Source organism: Podarcis erhardii (genome assembly GCF_964252035.2).
Source record: "Podarcis erhardii genome assembly, chromosome: Z".
Classification (NCBI taxonomy): Eukaryota; Metazoa; Chordata; class Lepidosauria; order Squamata; family Lacertidae; genus Podarcis; species Podarcis erhardii.
This window is the reverse complement of record NC_138504.1, coordinates 38,113,472-38,131,698: the sequence shown is the minus strand read 5'-3', so window position 1 is coordinate 38,131,698 and position 18,227 is coordinate 38,113,472. Positions and strand designations below refer to the sequence as shown.

General features: G+C 47.6%; 2 protein-coding genes across 10 annotated transcripts in view; one reads left to right on the top strand and one right to left on the bottom strand.

Annotated features, from left to right (window-relative positions):
• The first annotated feature begins 171 nt into the window (after positions 1 to 171).
• SLC31A1 (solute carrier family 31 member 1) overlaps positions 172 to 18,227 on the top strand; it is a 67,369-nt gene continuing 49,313 nt past the window's right edge. The window contains exon 1 of the mRNA XM_081847378.1: positions 172 to 208. The gene's annotated coding sequence lies outside the window, so the exon portion shown is untranslated. The remainder of the gene's footprint in view (positions 209 to 18,227) is intronic.
• Positions 3,914 to 18,227, bottom strand: part of FKBP15 (FKBP prolyl isomerase family member 15) — a 35,200-nt gene continuing 20,886 nt past the window's right edge. The window contains exons 15-27 of one of the 9 annotated variants that reach the window (XM_081847359.1): positions 16,908 to 16,998; positions 15,710 to 15,837; positions 14,398 to 14,505; positions 13,230 to 13,324; positions 12,742 to 12,844; positions 11,523 to 11,555; positions 10,505 to 10,676; positions 9,344 to 9,480; positions 8,658 to 8,741; positions 7,777 to 7,884; positions 6,061 to 6,656; positions 5,238 to 5,334; positions 3,914 to 4,434 (exon numbers count right to left, since the gene is read on the bottom strand). In XM_081847359.1, coding sequence (XP_081703485.1) covers positions 4,354 to 4,434; positions 5,238 to 5,334; positions 6,061 to 6,656; positions 7,777 to 7,884; positions 8,658 to 8,741; positions 9,344 to 9,480; positions 10,505 to 10,676; positions 11,523 to 11,555; positions 12,742 to 12,844; positions 13,230 to 13,324; positions 14,398 to 14,505; positions 15,710 to 15,837; positions 16,908 to 16,998 — 1,833 coding nt within the window. In that variant the 3' untranslated portion in view covers positions 3,914 to 4,353. The other 8 variants (XM_081847357.1, XM_081847364.1, XM_081847356.1 and 5 more) reach the window with 8 other exon arrangements.

The following is an 18,227-nucleotide window of genomic DNA, read 5'->3' as shown; positions in this document are numbered from 1 at the left end:
TGAATTTGGCGGCGGGACTCTTAAGTTTGACGGAAAGGGAGGGGGACACGGCTGGACCAATGGGAAGCTGGTTTCTGGGAGAGGGAGGCGGGAGGGCGGGTGACGCTCGCTCGAGGCTGGCCAATGAGGTGGCGCCTCCGCTCGCCGGGCGAAGAAGGGACGCGTCTGAGGAGATGGAGGGAAGGAGCAGAAGGCGAGGAAGGCGCAGGTAGCTAACTTCCGATTCTTCTCATTGTGCTCTTTACGCTTTGTCTGGCAAAACACATTTCTTTCTTCTTATTTAGCCTTCTCGTGTTATATCCATGAACTTTTACTATGTACATTCTCCATATTCCAAGATTCATTCTAGGTCTGTCAGGAGATTAACGTCGTCACTAATTTTTAAAATCTTCCTTAAATATTATCCGATCTCGATTAACTTTTGGTATTGAATTTCCTCCTATTCTCCCTGTTGTTCTGGCAAGTTGTAGATCTTCTATCATTTTTGCTTGCCAGTCCGTTTTTGCGAGGATGGTATCACTGTTACCAGAAACAGTAGATTCAAATTCTTTGTACTCATTCAAATCCTAGCTGGCTGGCTCGCTGAAAACCAACTACCACAGAAGGAGCATGGTGTGTCCTCCACCAAAGTACTACCTCTCCTCTAACACCCCCCACACTAATACCCCACACACAGGCACTGTCCAGGATTCACAATGGCACCCAACATCCAAACATCAATGAAGACCCCCCCCACACACACCTTGAGCACTCTTGAGCTGAATCTACCGATCATATCTCTACTTGTGGCTTACCATGTGCCACAAAATGGACAAAGTCATGCCAAACTGAAATTTCAGTCTGCCATCTTGATTCAAAATGGCACCCAACATACAAACAGCAATAAGGTCTGCCGCCCCACCCTGGGAACCCTCATGCCAAGTTTGGTATTATGGATGGCGAGGTGTCCAATTGCATAGAGGGCAAATGGGCAAACCATTTCCCAAAATATCAGTCAGGTCAACATATTCCTCCAGCATGACATAGAAAAAGTGGGGGTGGGGGGAGAGTTGGACTCCCCAGAGTTGGAATTAATAGATGGCAGAAAAAGCCAGTGTCTTGTCAATACATAATTCCATTTAAAAGCTGAAAAATCATGAGTCCCAGCTCTTGGGAGCAGGAAAGAAGGGGTTGGGAACGATTCACTGATAAATGTATTTATGCACTGGCTCAATGGCAAAACTTTAGAAATTCCTCGGAAATCACTCATTGTATCAATCTTCTCCGTTTCAATGGCATTTAGGACCCCGGGAAGTGAGGTATAAGGGGAGGGGTGAGTGAGCCCACCATAATCCCCGAGATGTACAGACACCTCTGCAGGGCCTTCCCAAGGAGTCATGGGTCAGTGATATCCAACCACCTCAATCACAATGCCTATCCATCCTATAGTGGGATGAAGCCGGACAAGACAGAGGGGTGTGTTTGATTTGACTCAGGGACCAAGGAGCTGTAAATACTTTCCTTTGTACTGGGATGGGAGTAAGTGTCAAAGACTATATTTGCGTGACAGGGGTATGCCTGGATCTCAGGTTCTACCCGAGACCACACCTTTTCTGTGACAGATCTATGATGTCTTGGTGATGCATCCTGAGATGTATTATGGGAAACTTTAAAATACAGATGTAACTATTGATGGGGGCTTCTGGCTGCTTTGTCTTTGTGGCAGTGGGAAGTCTTGTTGCAACAAGAAAGATCAGGCCTACTGGCTGCTGTTTTGTTTCTATCACCTGGCTAAAGTCTTTTGCTTGTGACGCTCAACCTGAACCTATGGGAATCAAGGTTAGGTAATTGTGGGGTGCTCCAAGGACTCCCTGTTACACCTGAAATGGAAGGGTCTGAACTGGCAACCCTGCTGAATAGCCTTTGCTGTTATGTAAGTTTGGAGTGTGTGACAGGTGGGGTGTGTGAAAGAGAGAAGCTACGAAGCTCTTTGGTACGATAATTATAATGTTGGAAGCAGGGCTTTTTTCAGCTGGAACTTGCTGGAACTCCGTTCTAGCACATCTCAGGTGGGCGCGATCACTGGCAGAGGAAGGGGTATGTGGGTGCGGGCTGCCCTGGGTGTCATCCCTGTGGGGGAACATCACTGCGCCGCTTCCATGGGACACTCGCCATGCCTTCCTGGGACGCTCGCCGCCACCCCCGGGGACACCTTGTCCCTGCAGGTGGCTAACCCCATCCCTACAGGCAGCTAGCCCTGCCCCAGAGTGCACAGCACTAGCTCTGGGTACCATTGCCATTCTAAGAGAATGAGGGAGGTGTTCACGGTGAGTTCTGGCACATCTTTTTCTAGAAAAATGGCACTGGTTGCAGACCCTCCAAGTGTCCATATTTACCAGGGATGTTCCCGATTTAAAGATGCCATCCTGGTTTATGATTTGATCTTGGAGTGTCCCACTTTTCCTTAGGATGTCCCTATTTTCAATGGAGAAAGGTTGGAGGGTATGGAGTTATCCGTCCCCTGAGCCATCTGAAGGCAATCCTGTATAGGGAAGTTTTTTAAAAAAGTAATGTTTTATGTTTTTATATATGAGACTTCCGGCGTGGTGCGCTCAGTGGTGGGTCGAGGGAAAGTGCTCTGCATCAGTGGAGCATGCCCAATCACTGTAAACAGGAAATGGGGAAGAGCGACCCGTTTCACAACATGCTGTGCCTGTGAATACTTTATCCTGAGCAAACCGTTTTCTATGACTGCCTTTTCGGACTGATGAAGCGCGTAGCAAGGAGAACAGGTCTCCTTTTGCCCACTTGCGTTTTTCTCACCAGGGTGGTGGCTTTGATTTGCCTTCCTGTGATTGATCCATGCAAACGGCTTTGTGTTTCCAACTCAAGACCTATTGAAGAATATCTCATCCAGTTCAATCTTTGAAGAACAGCTTTGAAAAACTTTTTCATGTTCTCCAGTGTGCTACCCTTGCCATTGTGGCGGCACAGGGTTGCCATTCTGTTATTGGACTTACGCTACTTGTTGAACGGTTCACTTATCCAGTTTGTATAACGTTTATTGCACATGCAACTTGTTAAGATTCAGTTGTACATTTATCCACTCCATGTTTACAGTATCTCCAGGCTTTGTTTTGCACATGGCACCTTAGTATGTTTGTTGCTTGAATGGTTACAAGTCTAGCTCTATTCCAGTTATTCAAATTCTAGTAAATTTGGTTTTATACTTATAAGCCAGTTTGTGGTGGTGTTGTTTTGCTGCATTATTATTACTGTCACCACATTTGATACTTTTGTATATATTTTGTAGTTTTGTATCAGAGATGAGGACCAAGGTATCACCTTCTGCATATCATTCAACCTTTGGGCAAGCCACTCTCTGTTTCAGCCTCCCCATCTGCAATTACTAATTAGAGATTACTAATACTGGCCTCCCTCACAGGACTGGTGTTAATTCTTACTGTATCAGGTGTATGTACGTGAAGCACCTAAGGTGCCCTATAAATGGTGAGTGGGTTTAATCACACAAATACCCCTCCCCCCTTTTTTTTCACGCATAATTCTTATTGTTTTTAAAATCATAACAAACAAGAAAATAAAACAGTTTACACCTTGTTGTCTCAGATTTCTTTCTATAAGACTTCCTTCAGCTTCCACTGAAATCATCCATACCCTAATTTAACAAATTCACACAAATCCTAGCTTATATTGACATTATTTTCTCTTTCCTTCTTTTTCTCTTTAGACAATATTCCAACCTTTTCACAGAGCTTTTTTAAACCCAACTAGCGTTATCTGACCTTCACTTATATTTTCCAGATATTCCACAAATTTCCCCCAGTCCTCAATGAACCTTTGATCTCTTAAATATCTAATTTTCCCCTCCCCTTCTTGCCTTGCTAAAGTGAAAGAACTGAGACAACAGAGTTAATTTATTTTAATTGCACTTTATTATTATTTTCTTCAAGATCTGGTTTTGCCAAGGTTCAGAACTGGAGGTGAGCTATGGCAATAGGTTAAGTTTGGTTTCCACAGGGGGGAGCTGTTCAAGGTGATACCCACCGCTACTCCCAGCAGCAGCTGGGTCAAAAGCGTGTAGGGTACAGGTGTGTTTGGCAGTAGTGAATTAAACAGTCAGGACTTTGAAGCCAGACAAAGTCCCAAATTGACATTTGCTACCGAGAGTTAGAGAGAGTCACCCCTCTTCCCGCCAGCAGCCTCAAAAACCACAAGTTAAGGCCACCAAAGCCCAAATGAGCAATCTGGGGAGGCCCACAGGAAAAAACCCAGCTCCATCCATCTCAGCCCCAGATCAGCAATCACTGAAGCTCTTGAGAGAAGAAAGTATTGCCATGGCATTTGCCAGGCCGCTCATCCCAGCAGGTATAGGTCATCGTTGTCATCGTCATCATCATCAAAGAGTGGGGTGGGGGGAGGCCGACCCTTAAGGCTCTGAAACCGAGAGAAAGAAAGGCAGGGATATGTCATCGCTGCTTGGCAGAGCAGGTGGCCAGCTGAACAGGACCATCAGCAAGGCAAGCGGGAAAAGGAAGACAAGGATGTGGGCTCTAGCTTCCTCCTAGTAAGTCGCAAGGTTGCCCCTTGTGGGACTCAGCAGGGAGGAAGAGGACAAAACTGGAAGTAGTTGGCTCTGCTGCCTGTCAGTGGCTATGGCTCCAGCTATTGTTAGTATTGAATAGTGGACATTGACCCTAATAAAGTGAACATGCCACAAAACCATAACAATATAGCGCCCCTAACAGCCAGAGGAAAGATTGGTGGTGCCCTGGTAACAAAATACCACCACTTTAGTTTATCAAACACCTATTGAGGGCCTCTATGGGTGGCGCTGCGGGTTAAACCACAGAGCCTAGGGCTTGCCAATCAGAAGGTTGGCGGTTCGAATCCCCACCACGAGGTGAGCTCCCGTTGCTCGGTCCCTGCTCCTGCCAACCTAGCAGTTTGAAAGCATGTCAAAATGCAAGTAGATAAATAGGTACCGCTCTGGCGGGAAGGTAAATGGCGTTTCCGTGCGCTGCTCTGGTTTGCCAGAAGCGGCTTTGTCATGCTGGCCACATGACCCGGAAGCTGTACGCCGGCTCCCTCGGCCAATAAAGTGAGATGAGCGCCGCAACCCGAGTCGGCCACGACTGGACCTAATGGTCAGGGGTCCCTATACCTTTACCTATGCCTTCCACCTTAAGCCATCCCAAATGGCACCATACACCACTGCACCCCCTCAAAGCTCTTACCACCTCTTCCTCGTCGTCGTCATCTTCTACCAACAGAGTTCCCAGTGCAGATGGCTTGGGAGTGGCAACTTTGAAGAAACCACCCTTGTCCTCAAGAAGACTGCAAGAGAAAAAGACAGAAGGAAAAGGAGAGTGGGAGTGATGCAGTGGTTAACGGACCAGAACCCTGGGAGACCAGAGTTCAAATCTCTACTCAGTCCTGAAGCTCATTGGGTAGTGCCTACCTTATAGGGTTGATGTGGGGGTTAAATGAGGGAGTGGGAGAGTGCTAGCACTGATGTCAATGAATGGAGCAGAGGGGTGTTGAGAATTCCATTCCTCCCGTACTGCAGATGTGTGTGGGATTGCTACATGTCACATGTCTGTTTACATTCCAGCACTGATTGTGGGAGTCTTGTGAGAGGAAGTTGAGATATGCTGTTTCCGCTCTGTATAGCTTTTGTTTTTTGCCGCTCTCTCTCCGAGGAATAAAGACAGAGAGAGGAGCCATGTTTTATTTATCTGTTCTGTTTGATTTAATTTGCAATAAATTAGGTTTAGATGTTACTACTGAAGGCTGAGCGTCTGTTTTGAATTCTGCTCACTGTGTGCTCATGTCCCTGGATATGGGCCACATCAGTGTGATGGGAGACCCGAGGAATGAATCCCAGGCGACGCTGCAGTTGGGGGGAGGCAACAGGCCTCGGCGTTATCACCCAACAAGGGGGAGCCAGGCTCTTCCTTTGTGCCTGAAACCCCATGCTATTAGGGGGTGGGGGGAAGGCACGGAAAGGCAAGAGACTCATAATGGGTACAGTTCCTGTCCCCCTCCCGCCCTGCCACAGACCTGGAATCTGCTTCCATGGGGCTGGACGCTGGTCTTGGCTGTGAGGCTCCAGCCAGGTCCTGCTGCTTGTCGGCTAGAGCAGCTTGAGAGGTGGGGCCAGCGGTGTGCTGATTTGCCCCACTCTCCTCCTTGCCCTCTGGATCCCTTGTGGGCCCCTCCATTGCAGATGCCGTCTCATCCGCCGCTGGATTTGGAGGTGCCATAATGGCGGTGTCTATTGTGTCCATTTCTCCCTGAGTGCTTGGCCTCTCCTTCTCAATACTGGCGGAGAGCCTGAGAGGCGGCCTTGCAGTTTGAGCAGAGGCTGCACGAGTTTGTTCAACCGGTGCTTCCGAAGAATGAGCCTCAGGAGCTGCAAAAAGCAGTCTGTCTTGGGCTCCTTTGAGAGTGGTGAATGGCGGACTGCTTGAGCTTTCCTTCAGATTAGCCAAAGGAGCGGGGGATGCCACTGGTGCTGGTTCTCGGAGAGAGTTGCTGTGGGGATCCCCATAAAGGGGTGCGGCACTTGGCTGCTTCCTTTCCGCAGTTTCTTCCTCCTCGGTGCTGCTGCTCCCCCTTTGTTCCTCCTGACTCTCCAGCAGCTGCAGAGTTGTTGTCTGGAACAAGTAGAGGGGAGGGGGGATTATTTGCCACAAAAAAGACTGCAGCCCCTGATGAAAGTACTGTGTAATGGTTGGTCTCTAACCAGGACTCAGGAGACCAGGGTTTGAATCCCTACTCAGCCACACAGGCACAGCTAAGTGACTTTCACTTTGTAGTACCTTAGATGCAACCTGTTATTTCTAGAGAGCTGGGCTTCACCCTCTTTGCTGCTCCCATGATTAGAAATATGGGGCTAAATGCCACCCCAGTCTCTGACCGGTGGAAGATTCCAGGGGTCTAGGCACTTAGTCTGTGTTTCCTTTGGAAATGAGGCACAGTGTAGACTGTGGTGTCATAATGATATATAGTTTATTTACGCCTGAGCCTGTAATGGAGGGGGCCCCCAGCATACACTCCAAGAGAGTCCCATTTTTCCCATTGCTGCAACCTCTAATTCAAACTGTCAGTCTGCATTGTGCTCTGATCCTGCCTCTCCAGCTTGCTGCATTTAACAGACTGAAAGCCTTTTTTCTTTTGATCACACCATAGCCAACTGAAATCCTAAAACTTCCTCCTAACCAAAACTTTGGCACTCTCTTCAAACTCACTATCTCAAAGCTCTGGGTGGGGCTTCACCCATCTGCTGGCTGGCAGAGTGTCTGTCTTGCTGATGGCCCATCTTTCTGTCTGCAGCACATACTGTATACTAAAATTGGATCGATAAAGAGGTTAGCATGGCCTCTGCAAATTGGTGAAGTGTTCCATTTTTTAAAGATGTTTAATGTTTGACTATGTTTTATATATGTGTTGGAAGCCACCCAGAGTGGCTGGGTATAAACAAAATCATCATCATCATCTTCATTATTAGTTCTCTAATGGCCCACCTCTCAAGCGATCTCCTCAACACAGGAAGCTGAGTCCAGCTGTTAAGCGCCTGACTTTCAGTTTCACTCTCCAAGCAGTGATTAAATTCTAACACTTACTAAACCCAGTAGTTATGGGCATCTTGCACCCAAAACTCTGGCACCCAAACTCATGACATTTGGAACCATACAAAAAGGAAGAGAAATGATAGATCAGTTCACTCAATTTCATCTTATTCAAGTGTCAGGATCCATCTGCCCTGGGCTGTACCTTGATGGCGTTCAGGACGATACCCAGGACCTCCTGGCCGGTATAGGACTCCTCCAAGTTGAACTGGCCCCGCAGGCACTGGAAGACCTCGTTCATGATCTTCTTCACCTGGGGCAGGATGATGCCAAAGAGTCAGAAGGCAGGGAAGCAACACCAGCAAGGACAGTGGGCTTTCAAGAGTTTCTGGACAGCCAAATGTGGTGATGATTTCATTTATTCATTTATTTTACAAGGAACATACATTATCTGGATAGCATCTACGTGCCAAGCAATGGATGGCATTGAATTGTGCTGTTCAGACTAACAGGTAAGAACTCCCGATTGAAGTTACAGAAGTGTGGTTTGCCATTGCTTTTGCTGAATGTGACTAAGATTTCTCTCTACTGCTTGCGCCCCGCGACTTTCCTTAACATTTCTTATTTCAAGAGCACTTCAGGGTTTGTTACAGAGAGAGGAACACATCTGTGTGTATTTTTAGGAGATACCTTATTTGTGAGACTGTAAACTGTTTTAAAGTATTGTTAACTGCTGTTGCCTCTGCCAACCTGGTGCCCTTCCAAAAGTTTGGGACCAATTTGGCAAGCCACATTTCACACTGTACTATGGACAGGGAGTCCAGTCTCTCTCTACAGATTGTATACAAGGTAAAATCCCACCCAGCTGCCTGCATAGAATTTTTCAGGGTCCTCTAGCCTTTGACAACATATAATTTATGAGTTGCTTTTTCAGCTAATGCTAAGCTCTATATACAGTAATGCAGTTCAGTCTCTGCATTAGTACACAGCATCACACTGGCTCACAGCACAGATGTGTAACAAGCCTGTGGGACACGTTAGAACCGCAGACCCTCCATCAAGACGTTTTAAGAGAGCCCCACTGACCTTGCCTTTCACAGGCTCTGGCTGTTCCTGCTGTGGTGACAGCTTCTCGTTCTCTGAGCTTCTTGTGGTTTTAAGCAGGGAAAGCTAGAAGAAAACCAGCATTAACTAGTGGTGGTCCGCAGACCACAGTTCAGGAGCCCCTGTAATAAACAGTAAGCAGAGACCTACGGCAGACATGAGAAGCCAGCAGAGTGAGCAGAGGTGTTCCAAGGACAGGTGGCTCCTGCCCATTGAGGTGGGTGGGGCAGAAGGCAAGGAGCCCAATGACAGGCAGAGCCACATCCTGATTGGCTGTAAGGAAGAAGGCAAGCAAGTGGTGGCTGGGTGAGGGAAGTGCCCTGTTTGCCTAACAGACTCCACTCCACTGACTGACCTCTTGGGGGCCGCCTGCTAAGAGTAAAGGTAGGTGGAGCAACATATGTTAATTTCCCCACTTGTCCCTTTCAATCCTCCATTTAAGAATGAAAGAAGAAGCCCAGTCAGATGGGCGGGATATAGATTATTTCATCATTATCATCATAATTATTATTATTAGATCTTCCAGGGAAGCAAAGAATGATCAAGGGTGCAAAGATGGGGGAGAGGGGGAGGGGTATGGCACTGGGAGAATCCTAAGGGTCAGAGAGAGTTTTCCAGGGAGCCACTTCTGGCCTCGGGTGATGACTTTTGCCACCCCTGGGCACTACCTTCTCCAGATTCTCCTTCTTAATGCGGATATCAGCCAGCTCCTCTTCCAGGGCTGTCACCTTCTCATCCAACTTCTTCCCACTCAGCTTCTCCTCCTGGTATCTGCTTTTCATGTCATCAGACGATTTCTGAAGTTCTGTGGAGGTGGGGCACAAAGCCAGTTACAGTGCATGCCCTTGTTTCCATCCACTGTTGTAGCTAAGCCTAAGTACAGCGCCATCTGCACTATATGCGTCAAACACGCACAGCTTCCCACAAACCATTCTGGGAAATGGGAACATTCTCTTAAGGGTGCTGAGAGGTGGTGGGACCCCCGGTCTGCCACCACCCCCAGCTACAATTCCCAGACTGTTAATCTATGCTGGAAATGGCTGCTTAAGCAGGGCTCTCCACTTCTACACAACTATTGGCAGCTGGAACGAACCACACTTCCCAGGATTCCTTGGGAGAAAGCCATGACTGACTGCAGTGCCATGATAACGCTGTATAGTGTGGATGGGGCCTCCGTGTAACTTTAAAGACATACAGGTGGAAAAGTTCATTTATTTCAGTAATTCAACTTAAAAGGTGAAACTAATATATGAGATAACTAATGACATGCAAAGAGAGATATGTCAAGCCTTTATTTGTTATAATTGTGATGATCATGGCATTTATAGACATATCACATGTTTCTTCTCACTCTTACACCGCTCTGCTCTTGCATGCAGGGCAAGGAAGGTGCAGAATCTGCACAAACCCATTTTCTATTATGTTACATTATGTTAATGTTACTTATTGTTTGTAAGCTGGAGATTCATTTCAACAAAAAACAGCATACAAATACAATCAATCAAGTTTGTAGAGATCAGAAGCTTGCCCTTTTTAAAAGGATGGAATTAAAGTCAAGAGTCTTTTTTGGAGATTGTGTGTCTGAGTTTTTAACAGCTACACTGCAGGAGGCCCTAAGGAGCAGGACCTCCAGAGGTTGCTGGACTCCAACGCCCATCATCCCTGCCTATGCTTGCTAGGGCTCATGAGAAGTGAAGGCCAGTAATACTTGGAGGGCCACAGGCTCCCTACCTGCAAGCTAAAGAATTTCCTAGGATGATAAAACTACTCTGCACGTGCTTGGATCGTGCTCTTCTGCCGTTTCAGAGCCTCCTCTCAGCTTCCCTTACCTGCCAGCTGTGCATGCAGTAGGTTGACCTGGGCTTTTTGCCTCTCCGACTCTGTCAGGGCTTCATTCAATTGGGAGTGGAGATCTATCTCCTGCTTCTGATGATGGGTCAGCTCCAGCTGGAGCTGGGAGATCTGCGCCGTGGCTTCCGCTAGCTCCTTGGTGACCCTGACCTGCAACGCAAAGGAGCAGAAGAGACAGGAGAACATATGGGGAAGGAGAGCCACAAGACCTTTCCTGGGAGGATGCAAGAGCTGTGCTTTTGGAGGCTCCCAAATGCTAAAAATGAGTCTCCCAGGAAACACCCTGCAGAACTGGTCTACTGGCAAGGCTATGAGGAGCGGGGGGAGGCAGAAGCCTTGGGCTTTTTAGTTAGTTCAGGAGAAAGCATGCACGACAAAGGTGCATAAAATGGAGAGCAGAAAAGATTTCCCCAGAAAATTCAGGACAGACAAAAGAAAGGACATCTTCACACAGCAGAGCTCTCTCCCACAAGATGGAATGAAGGCCACCAAGTTGGATGGCTTTAGCAATGGAGCAGGAAAAGCTATCCACAGCCAGCAGCCACAAGGTCTCCCTCCACCGTTGGAGGCAGCATGCTGTTCCTGGGAATTGCAAGTGGGGTGAGCGCAGATCCTGCTTGTAGAATTCCCTTTTGGGACATCTGGTTGTGAGAATAAGACAGGCTTTGGGCCTGATCCAGCCAGGCAAAAGCACTCAAGGAGGGTGCAATGTAGGACTGGTGAGGGTGCGTGGCTTGGAAGGAGTTTTGAGGGCCAGACACATAGGCCTGGAAGGTGGCCTTTGGTCCAGGGTCCTGGAGTCCCCCCACAACTGATTTAGGAAAACCCATTGTCCCTGAAGCTGGGATGCCAAAGCACAGAGAGGCTTCGCAACGAGAGACACCTGCAGAAGGCGTGGGGTTTTCGCCTGCTAAAAGTATGAAATGGTGACCTGGAAAGTATGAAGGGAGTAAGGAAGTGCTCAGGTAATCAGGACACCCAAGGACAATGCCTCACCTGGTCCCACCCCTGATCCAGTGGCGGCATGTGCTAGGGAGAAAAGCGGCGACAAGGAGAGGAGAGTTAACACCACCAGAAGCAAGAACAGCAAGAGGGGAGAAAGTTTTATCAAAAGAGGCAATGGCATTCTGGGGCTAAGCACACTCTGCTTATTCTGTGGTCCAAGGGCTGATTATATCACTCAAAATCCCAGCGGCCTCAGGGTAAGATGCACGGAAGATCCCTTAATGGCAGAGTTTGCACGCCGATGCCCAAGCAAGAACAGGCCACAGCCAACCTGGACCTGCGTGCTCTCCCCTTACATCTCCTCCTCTCATGCGCCCAGGAACCCTGACACTTATTGCCTAGCCATGGTTTGCTGTGTTGCCCGGGACAACGAGCTGCAGCTAACATCAACTATGGTTAATATCAAACACACCAACTTCAAATGTTTGTTTCAATAAGCTAACTTCAGAAACTTATTCTGCTTAACATTAATGGCTGTTCTCAGTCCAGACAACAGAGGAAGCAGCAGTTACCTAGAAGTGGAAACTCTCACACCCTTCTTCTTGGCTGCATAGGAGGAGGTGAGGGCGATGTTCACTGTGCTTGCTCACGTCATGCCAACCCACAGTTTAGCATGGCATGTGAATGCAGCCAATGAGATCTTACTGTAGACCAATGTGGTGCATTTTTTTCCTTAACCACTCTGTTAGATTTTAAAGGGACATTCTGTTGTTCTCTCATATTCAACCTGAGGTGCTTTTCAAAGGATTACCTGAAGCTTATGAATCTTTTACCTGTACATGCATGTATACCTAGACAGTTGTTTCTTCTACAGTGGTACCTCGGGTTAAGTACTTAATTCGTTCATGAGGTCTGCTCTTAACCTAAAACTGTTCTTAACCTGAAGAATCACTTTGCAGGCCTCCTGCTGCTGCCGTCGCGCCGCTTCTGCACGATTTGTGTTCTTAACCCGAGGTAATATTTCTGGGTTAGCGGTGTCTGTAACCTGAAGCGAGTGTAACTTGAAGTGTATGTAACCCAAGGTAGCACTGTATTTTGTTAATGCTGCTGCTCAAAAATGTAACTTATTTCTGGCCTGCAAGCAAAGGGGAATAGTGACCTGCACTAGCGATTGTGAACTCAAGGACGGGATCCTGGGATAGCACTTGCCCTCCCCACAGCCTCAGTCACTTGGCCTTCCTGTTGTGGCTGTCACACTGCCAGGGCTTACCTTCTCCTGTTCAGCATGTAGGACCCTTGCCTGGGTGTGCTCCATGGTCCTCTGCAGTGAGCTGTTGCTCTGCTCAGATAACAGGTTGCTTTGCTCCACATAGCTGGGGGAGATTTGTTTTTTTACACAGGTGAATGTTTGCATGATTTGATACTTTCCATCCTCTCATGTAAAAATAAATAAATCAAGGCAGTATTATATGTAGAGCTCACTTTTCAAAAGCCACCCTAGGAGAGTTTTTACCTTTATATCAGATTGGAACCCTGGTCTCCCAGATCTTACTCTGACCGACCCTCTTAACTGGAACCCCACACTGGCTATATTCCTGTATTCCTCTATTTGTCCATCCAGCCCAGTACTGTCCACTTTGACTGGCAGCAGCCTTGGGGTGCCTGGGGATTGAGCCAGGCCACCTGAGCTTTAGGCTTCAGCCACAAATACCAGCTGTTTCTCATAGAGCATTAAAAGTGAGCAAGAGTCTCCCTCACCGTTGGTTGCGGTCAATAAGTTCACCAATCTTCTTGTTCTGCTCCTCAATGCGGCTGCTCTTCTCAACGATCTCCTGTTTCAACCTCTCATTTTCCTGTGGCACAAAGAGCAAAACAGAATGTGTCAGAGTCAGTCCTAGCCTCTACAACTCTCACAATCTCCAGCCACAATCTCTTCCCCAACCTCTCTCGGGGACCCAGATTTGAGGAGAGAAATCGTTGTGGTCTTCCGCCATGGTCATGGACAGAACATGGGCAGTTTGGAGCTGCTCCCCTTTTGCAAGCCTCCTAGGTAAACTTTATTTAGTAAGCAAATTGCGAGACAGCTGTACTGCATGAAGCCATGGAAGCAAGATACATGGTAAAAGCAAACAACAACACAGAAATCCAAGCTCTGAGAATGAATAAAATCAATTTCACAAACTCTGATACAATATGCCCATCTATTGTACTCAACTTTAAAAAACAACACCATTTCAGCAGGTATAAAACTTGATCTTCATAAGTGACATCTCAGGATGGAAAGCCCTCCAAAGCAAGCATGCTTTCAAGAGGCATCTGAACAGCGTCACACTAGGCCCTGGTCTGATTTGGGCTGGAAACTCATTCTGGATGTCTGGAGCTGCAATACTAAAAGCCCAATAGCTAGTGCAGCCTTAGAGGAACTGGAACAGAGGAAGCTCTCTTAGCTCAAGCCAGATAGTTGCGTGTATCTAGCCCAGTGTAGCCTACAACAGGGGCAAAGAAGCTCTGCCAGTCCAAAGGCTGCCTTGCCTCTGGATCAACTGTCCAGGTGTGGGACAAAAGTGGGTGGAGCAACAGATGTGGCTATAATACAGGAGACAAGAAGTCTCTACACCGATTGCTCCACATCCAGGCTAGCAACAAAGACACTTCCAGCTGGCCAAAAGAACTCAAGGAAGGTGCAGAGCAGGAACAGGGAAGGACAGGGCAGCATTTGTGCCCAAGGCTCCCCACTGACTGGCAGCGTCTCCTCCAGGGTTTCAGGCACGGGGTCTCTCTCAGCCCTGCCAGGAGACACCATTGGGGACTGTACCCAGGACCTGTTGCCTGCGAATCACATGCTCTGCCACTTAGCTGTGACCCTTCACCTGAAGGTAAAAGCAAGGTAAAAGTCTTCATGCTCTCAAGTAGACAGGCTCTTTACCTGCAGGATACGCTGGATGTTACTCATGATCATAGAGGTTTCCATGGTAACAGAAGAGATGCCTGGCAGCAAACCGGGGCCAGAGTTTTGCTTCCGCAGTTCCTCCAGCTGCAAGGGGTGTGGGGAGAGAAAGGAAAAACAAAAAGGAGGTGCAGCTTGAAGCATCAGCACATGGGAGAGAAGAAGCCAGATCAGGCCTGGGCCCTTTGAGCTGCTCACTTGCTTGCCAAGGAGAGAAACTGCTGGGAGCACAGGAATCTGGCTCAGTATCAGACCACTGGGTCCATCTAGCTCAGTGCTGTCAACACTGGCGGGCAGCATCTCCCTGGGTTTACAGACTGGGGAGTCGCCCAGTCCTACCTGGAGACATTAGGGAGCTAACATGGAACCTTCAGCATGCAAAGAGGTGCTCCACCACCTAGCTGAAGCAACTTCCCTAGTCCCAAACCTCCCCCCCCCCATCAGAGATTAAAAAGACAATTCACAAGCCTACTATAAAAGCAGCTAGATACAGTTCTCCAACACTATGAAACAGAAGCAAAACCTGAAGGTAGATTGATTGATTATTTCAGAAAATGCATATACTGCCTGATATATGTATTATACAATGAACATAAAATGCCAAAATTGTTTAAAAGCCTTAAAACAGTTGAACAATGATCAATATCAGGCAGGCACCTTCACTGTACAGACAACTCCCCATCTGTGGGCGCACCAGTTTTGGCCCTCAGGGGTGCGGGGGAGGCTGACATGCATAGTGCCTCAGAACGCAAACCCCATGTAAATGGGGAACTGCCTTTCCCTTTTTGGCACATGCTTCTTTAGATCTCTAGAATGCTGATAGGTTTCTAGTTTATCGCTGGTTTTAATTTTTAAAATATTTAAATTGTTTTTACTAATAATTCTATTGTTTTATTCTTTTTGTAAAGTGCTTTGAGTTTTTTTATGAAATAAAATAATCAACAATACAAAACCAATGGGTGGCGCTGTGGGTTAAAACCACAGAGCCTAGGGCTAGCCGATCAGAAGGTCGGGGTGCGCTCCCGTTGCTTGGTGACTGCTCCTGCCAACCTAGCAGTTCGAAAGCATGTCAAAGTGCAAGTAGATAAACAGGTACCGCTCTGGCGGGAAGGTAAACGGCGTCTCTGTGCACTGCTCTGGTTCACCAGAAGCGGCTTAGTCATGCTGGCCACATGAACCGGAAGCTCCCTCAGCCAATAAAGCGAGATGAGCGCCGTAACCCCAGAGTCAGTCATGACTGGACCTAATGGTCAGGGGCCTCTTTACCTTTACCCTGAAAGTTCTGTATTACCTTGACTGACAGCTGGTCCATCTTGTCAGCCACCTTCCCAACGGCCAGGCGGATCTCTGTGTTCTGCTGCCGGGTCTCTGTCAGCAGGAATGAACCAAGGTCTCCAGCTGCTGTGACAGGAAAGAAAACTTTGCAAGGTTGTGTTTGTTATTGTTGTTTCAAAATGAGACTGCCAGCAGAAGCAAATGCAGTGGTACCTTGGGTTCAGGTTACAGACTCCGCTAACCCAGAAATAGTACCTCGGGTTAAGAACTTTGCTTCAGGATGAGAACAGAAATTGCGCAGCAGCAGCATGGCAGCAGCGGGAGGCCCCATTAGCTAAAGTGGTGTTTCAGGTTAAGAACATTTTCAGGTTAAGAACGAACCTCCAGAACGAATTAAGTACTTAACCCGAGGTACCACTGTAGATGTGGACAGGGCGGGAAGAAAGGGGTCACACCAATAAGAAAGGGCAGGGAGAAAAGAACACAGTCGTCCTTGAGCATCTTAACAAGCAGCCGTGAATCTTCTAGGGTGGGGGACTTTAAGGCAATTTAGCTGCCTAATTCCCAGCTTTTAAACGGCTGGAATAAGGCAAAAGGAAATGCTTCTTCACACAGTGCAGACTTCAGGAGGCAGTGATGGCCACCAACTTGGATGGCTTTAAAAGAGGATTGGACAAATTCACGGAGGAGGAGAAGGCTATTGATGGCAACCAGCCATGATGTCCATGTTGCGACTTCACAATTGGGGGCAATAAATGCTTCTGAATACCAGCTGCTGAAAAGCACAGGAAGGGAAAGGTGCTAAGATCCTGCTTGTGGGTTTCCCACAGGCATCTGGTTGGCCACTGTAAGAAGAAAATGCTGGACTACATGGGTCACTGGCCTGATCCAGTAGGCTGTGATGCTCTGAACAGGGGAATTTCTAACTTTCACTGAGTTAATGCTCAACAGGTAGAATTTCATTTCCTGAGCTACAGAGGTAGATGCTCAACATTCACTATCCGTACCAGTTTGGGAAATATGGGTGTCTTAATTAATACTGGTGTGCCACCATTCCTTTCTCTTATTATTTTCTGTTTGCTTTCTTCATATATGGCAAGCCTGCTACCAGACTTTTGGGTTGTCAACAATGTTAATAAAGGGTTTTGCTTTTTTAAAAAAGTTAATGTTTGGAAGCAGCTCCCAAAGCTACATAGTGCACAGTTTGAACATACCTTGGAAAGGAGCTGGGCACAACCCAACAGGCTGGAGCTGGGAAACTGCGGCACTCACTTGTGGGTAAGCATATGGCATCCCTGCATAAGGCTGAGAACACAGGTGGGGGAGGGAAAGGAGAGTCAGGTGACTTGTCACACTGACCAAACAGACGGCAAAAAGGTCCCCCATTAAAACAGCAGGATTGCTTAAGCCTGCTCTCGAGGGCTAGATGACCCAAAGGCCAAGGACTGCAAGGGATCCTCTCCTGCAAAAGGCAACGATGGACAACCATTTGGACAGCTTTAAAAGAGGATTGGGCAGATCCATGGGGGAGGCGCCTATTGATGGCTACTGGCCTTGACAGCTAATGGCTGGAAGGAGGAATGCTTCTGAATGCCAGTTGCTGGAAACTGGGGGAGGGGAAAGAGCTCTTGCACGCAGGCACTGTTTGTGCACTTTGCACTGGGGCATCCAGGTAGCCACTGAGAAGAGGTGCCCCCATCTGAATAGGATGCTGGGCGAGATTGGCCATTGGCCTCATCCAGCAGAGGTTCTTCTTACATTCTTCTAAAGATCACCCAATATATAGAAGATCCCCGCTGGATTTGGTGGAAACTACCTCTGCCGCGGTAACAAACTGCTTCCCTCCAACCCAAGGCTATGAATGCTGCTAGCTCTTAATCTAGTGCTTTTGGGATTTGCACCGAAGGGCTATTACCTTCATGGTTGAAGGAATGGGTTTCCAAAACCCCAAACTGACTGTCCAGGCAGTTTGAAACTGCACCAAAATCCCTATTTTTCCTTAGCTAAAATCCATTAACTTGAGCTCTGAGCTCAATGCATAAACAAAAGCCCGGCTGTATAGACAGGTGCTCAGAGCCCTCTCCTTTATCAGTTGTGACGGCAACTATGGCCTTCACTGTACCAGTAGTAGAACAGAACAGAGAGAAGACACGTCTGTGCTTTATCTTACGTCTTGGACACACTCTGACACACAAACCCAGGTCTGGGAACAAACGCCAGAGCATGTTCCCGGAGATGATTACCTCTTCCCAGATAAGAGTAGGAAGAGGAAGATCCCTTTTATGGTCAGAAGTACAGGAAGGAAGATCCTTTTATGGTTGAGAGTACCAGAGCAGGAACATATGTGATGTCAACCTGCATACATAGGCTGATGTGGTTGGAAGGAGGGAGAGGGTGCCTGGAGGATATATATACTGCATGAAACTTGTCATTTCTTTGGACTTGCTGGGGACTAATCACGCAAGTGCCTTCTGCTATCCGGAGAGCAGAATAAACTCTTTCTTTGAACCAACCTTGGTGTCATTTTGACTTCC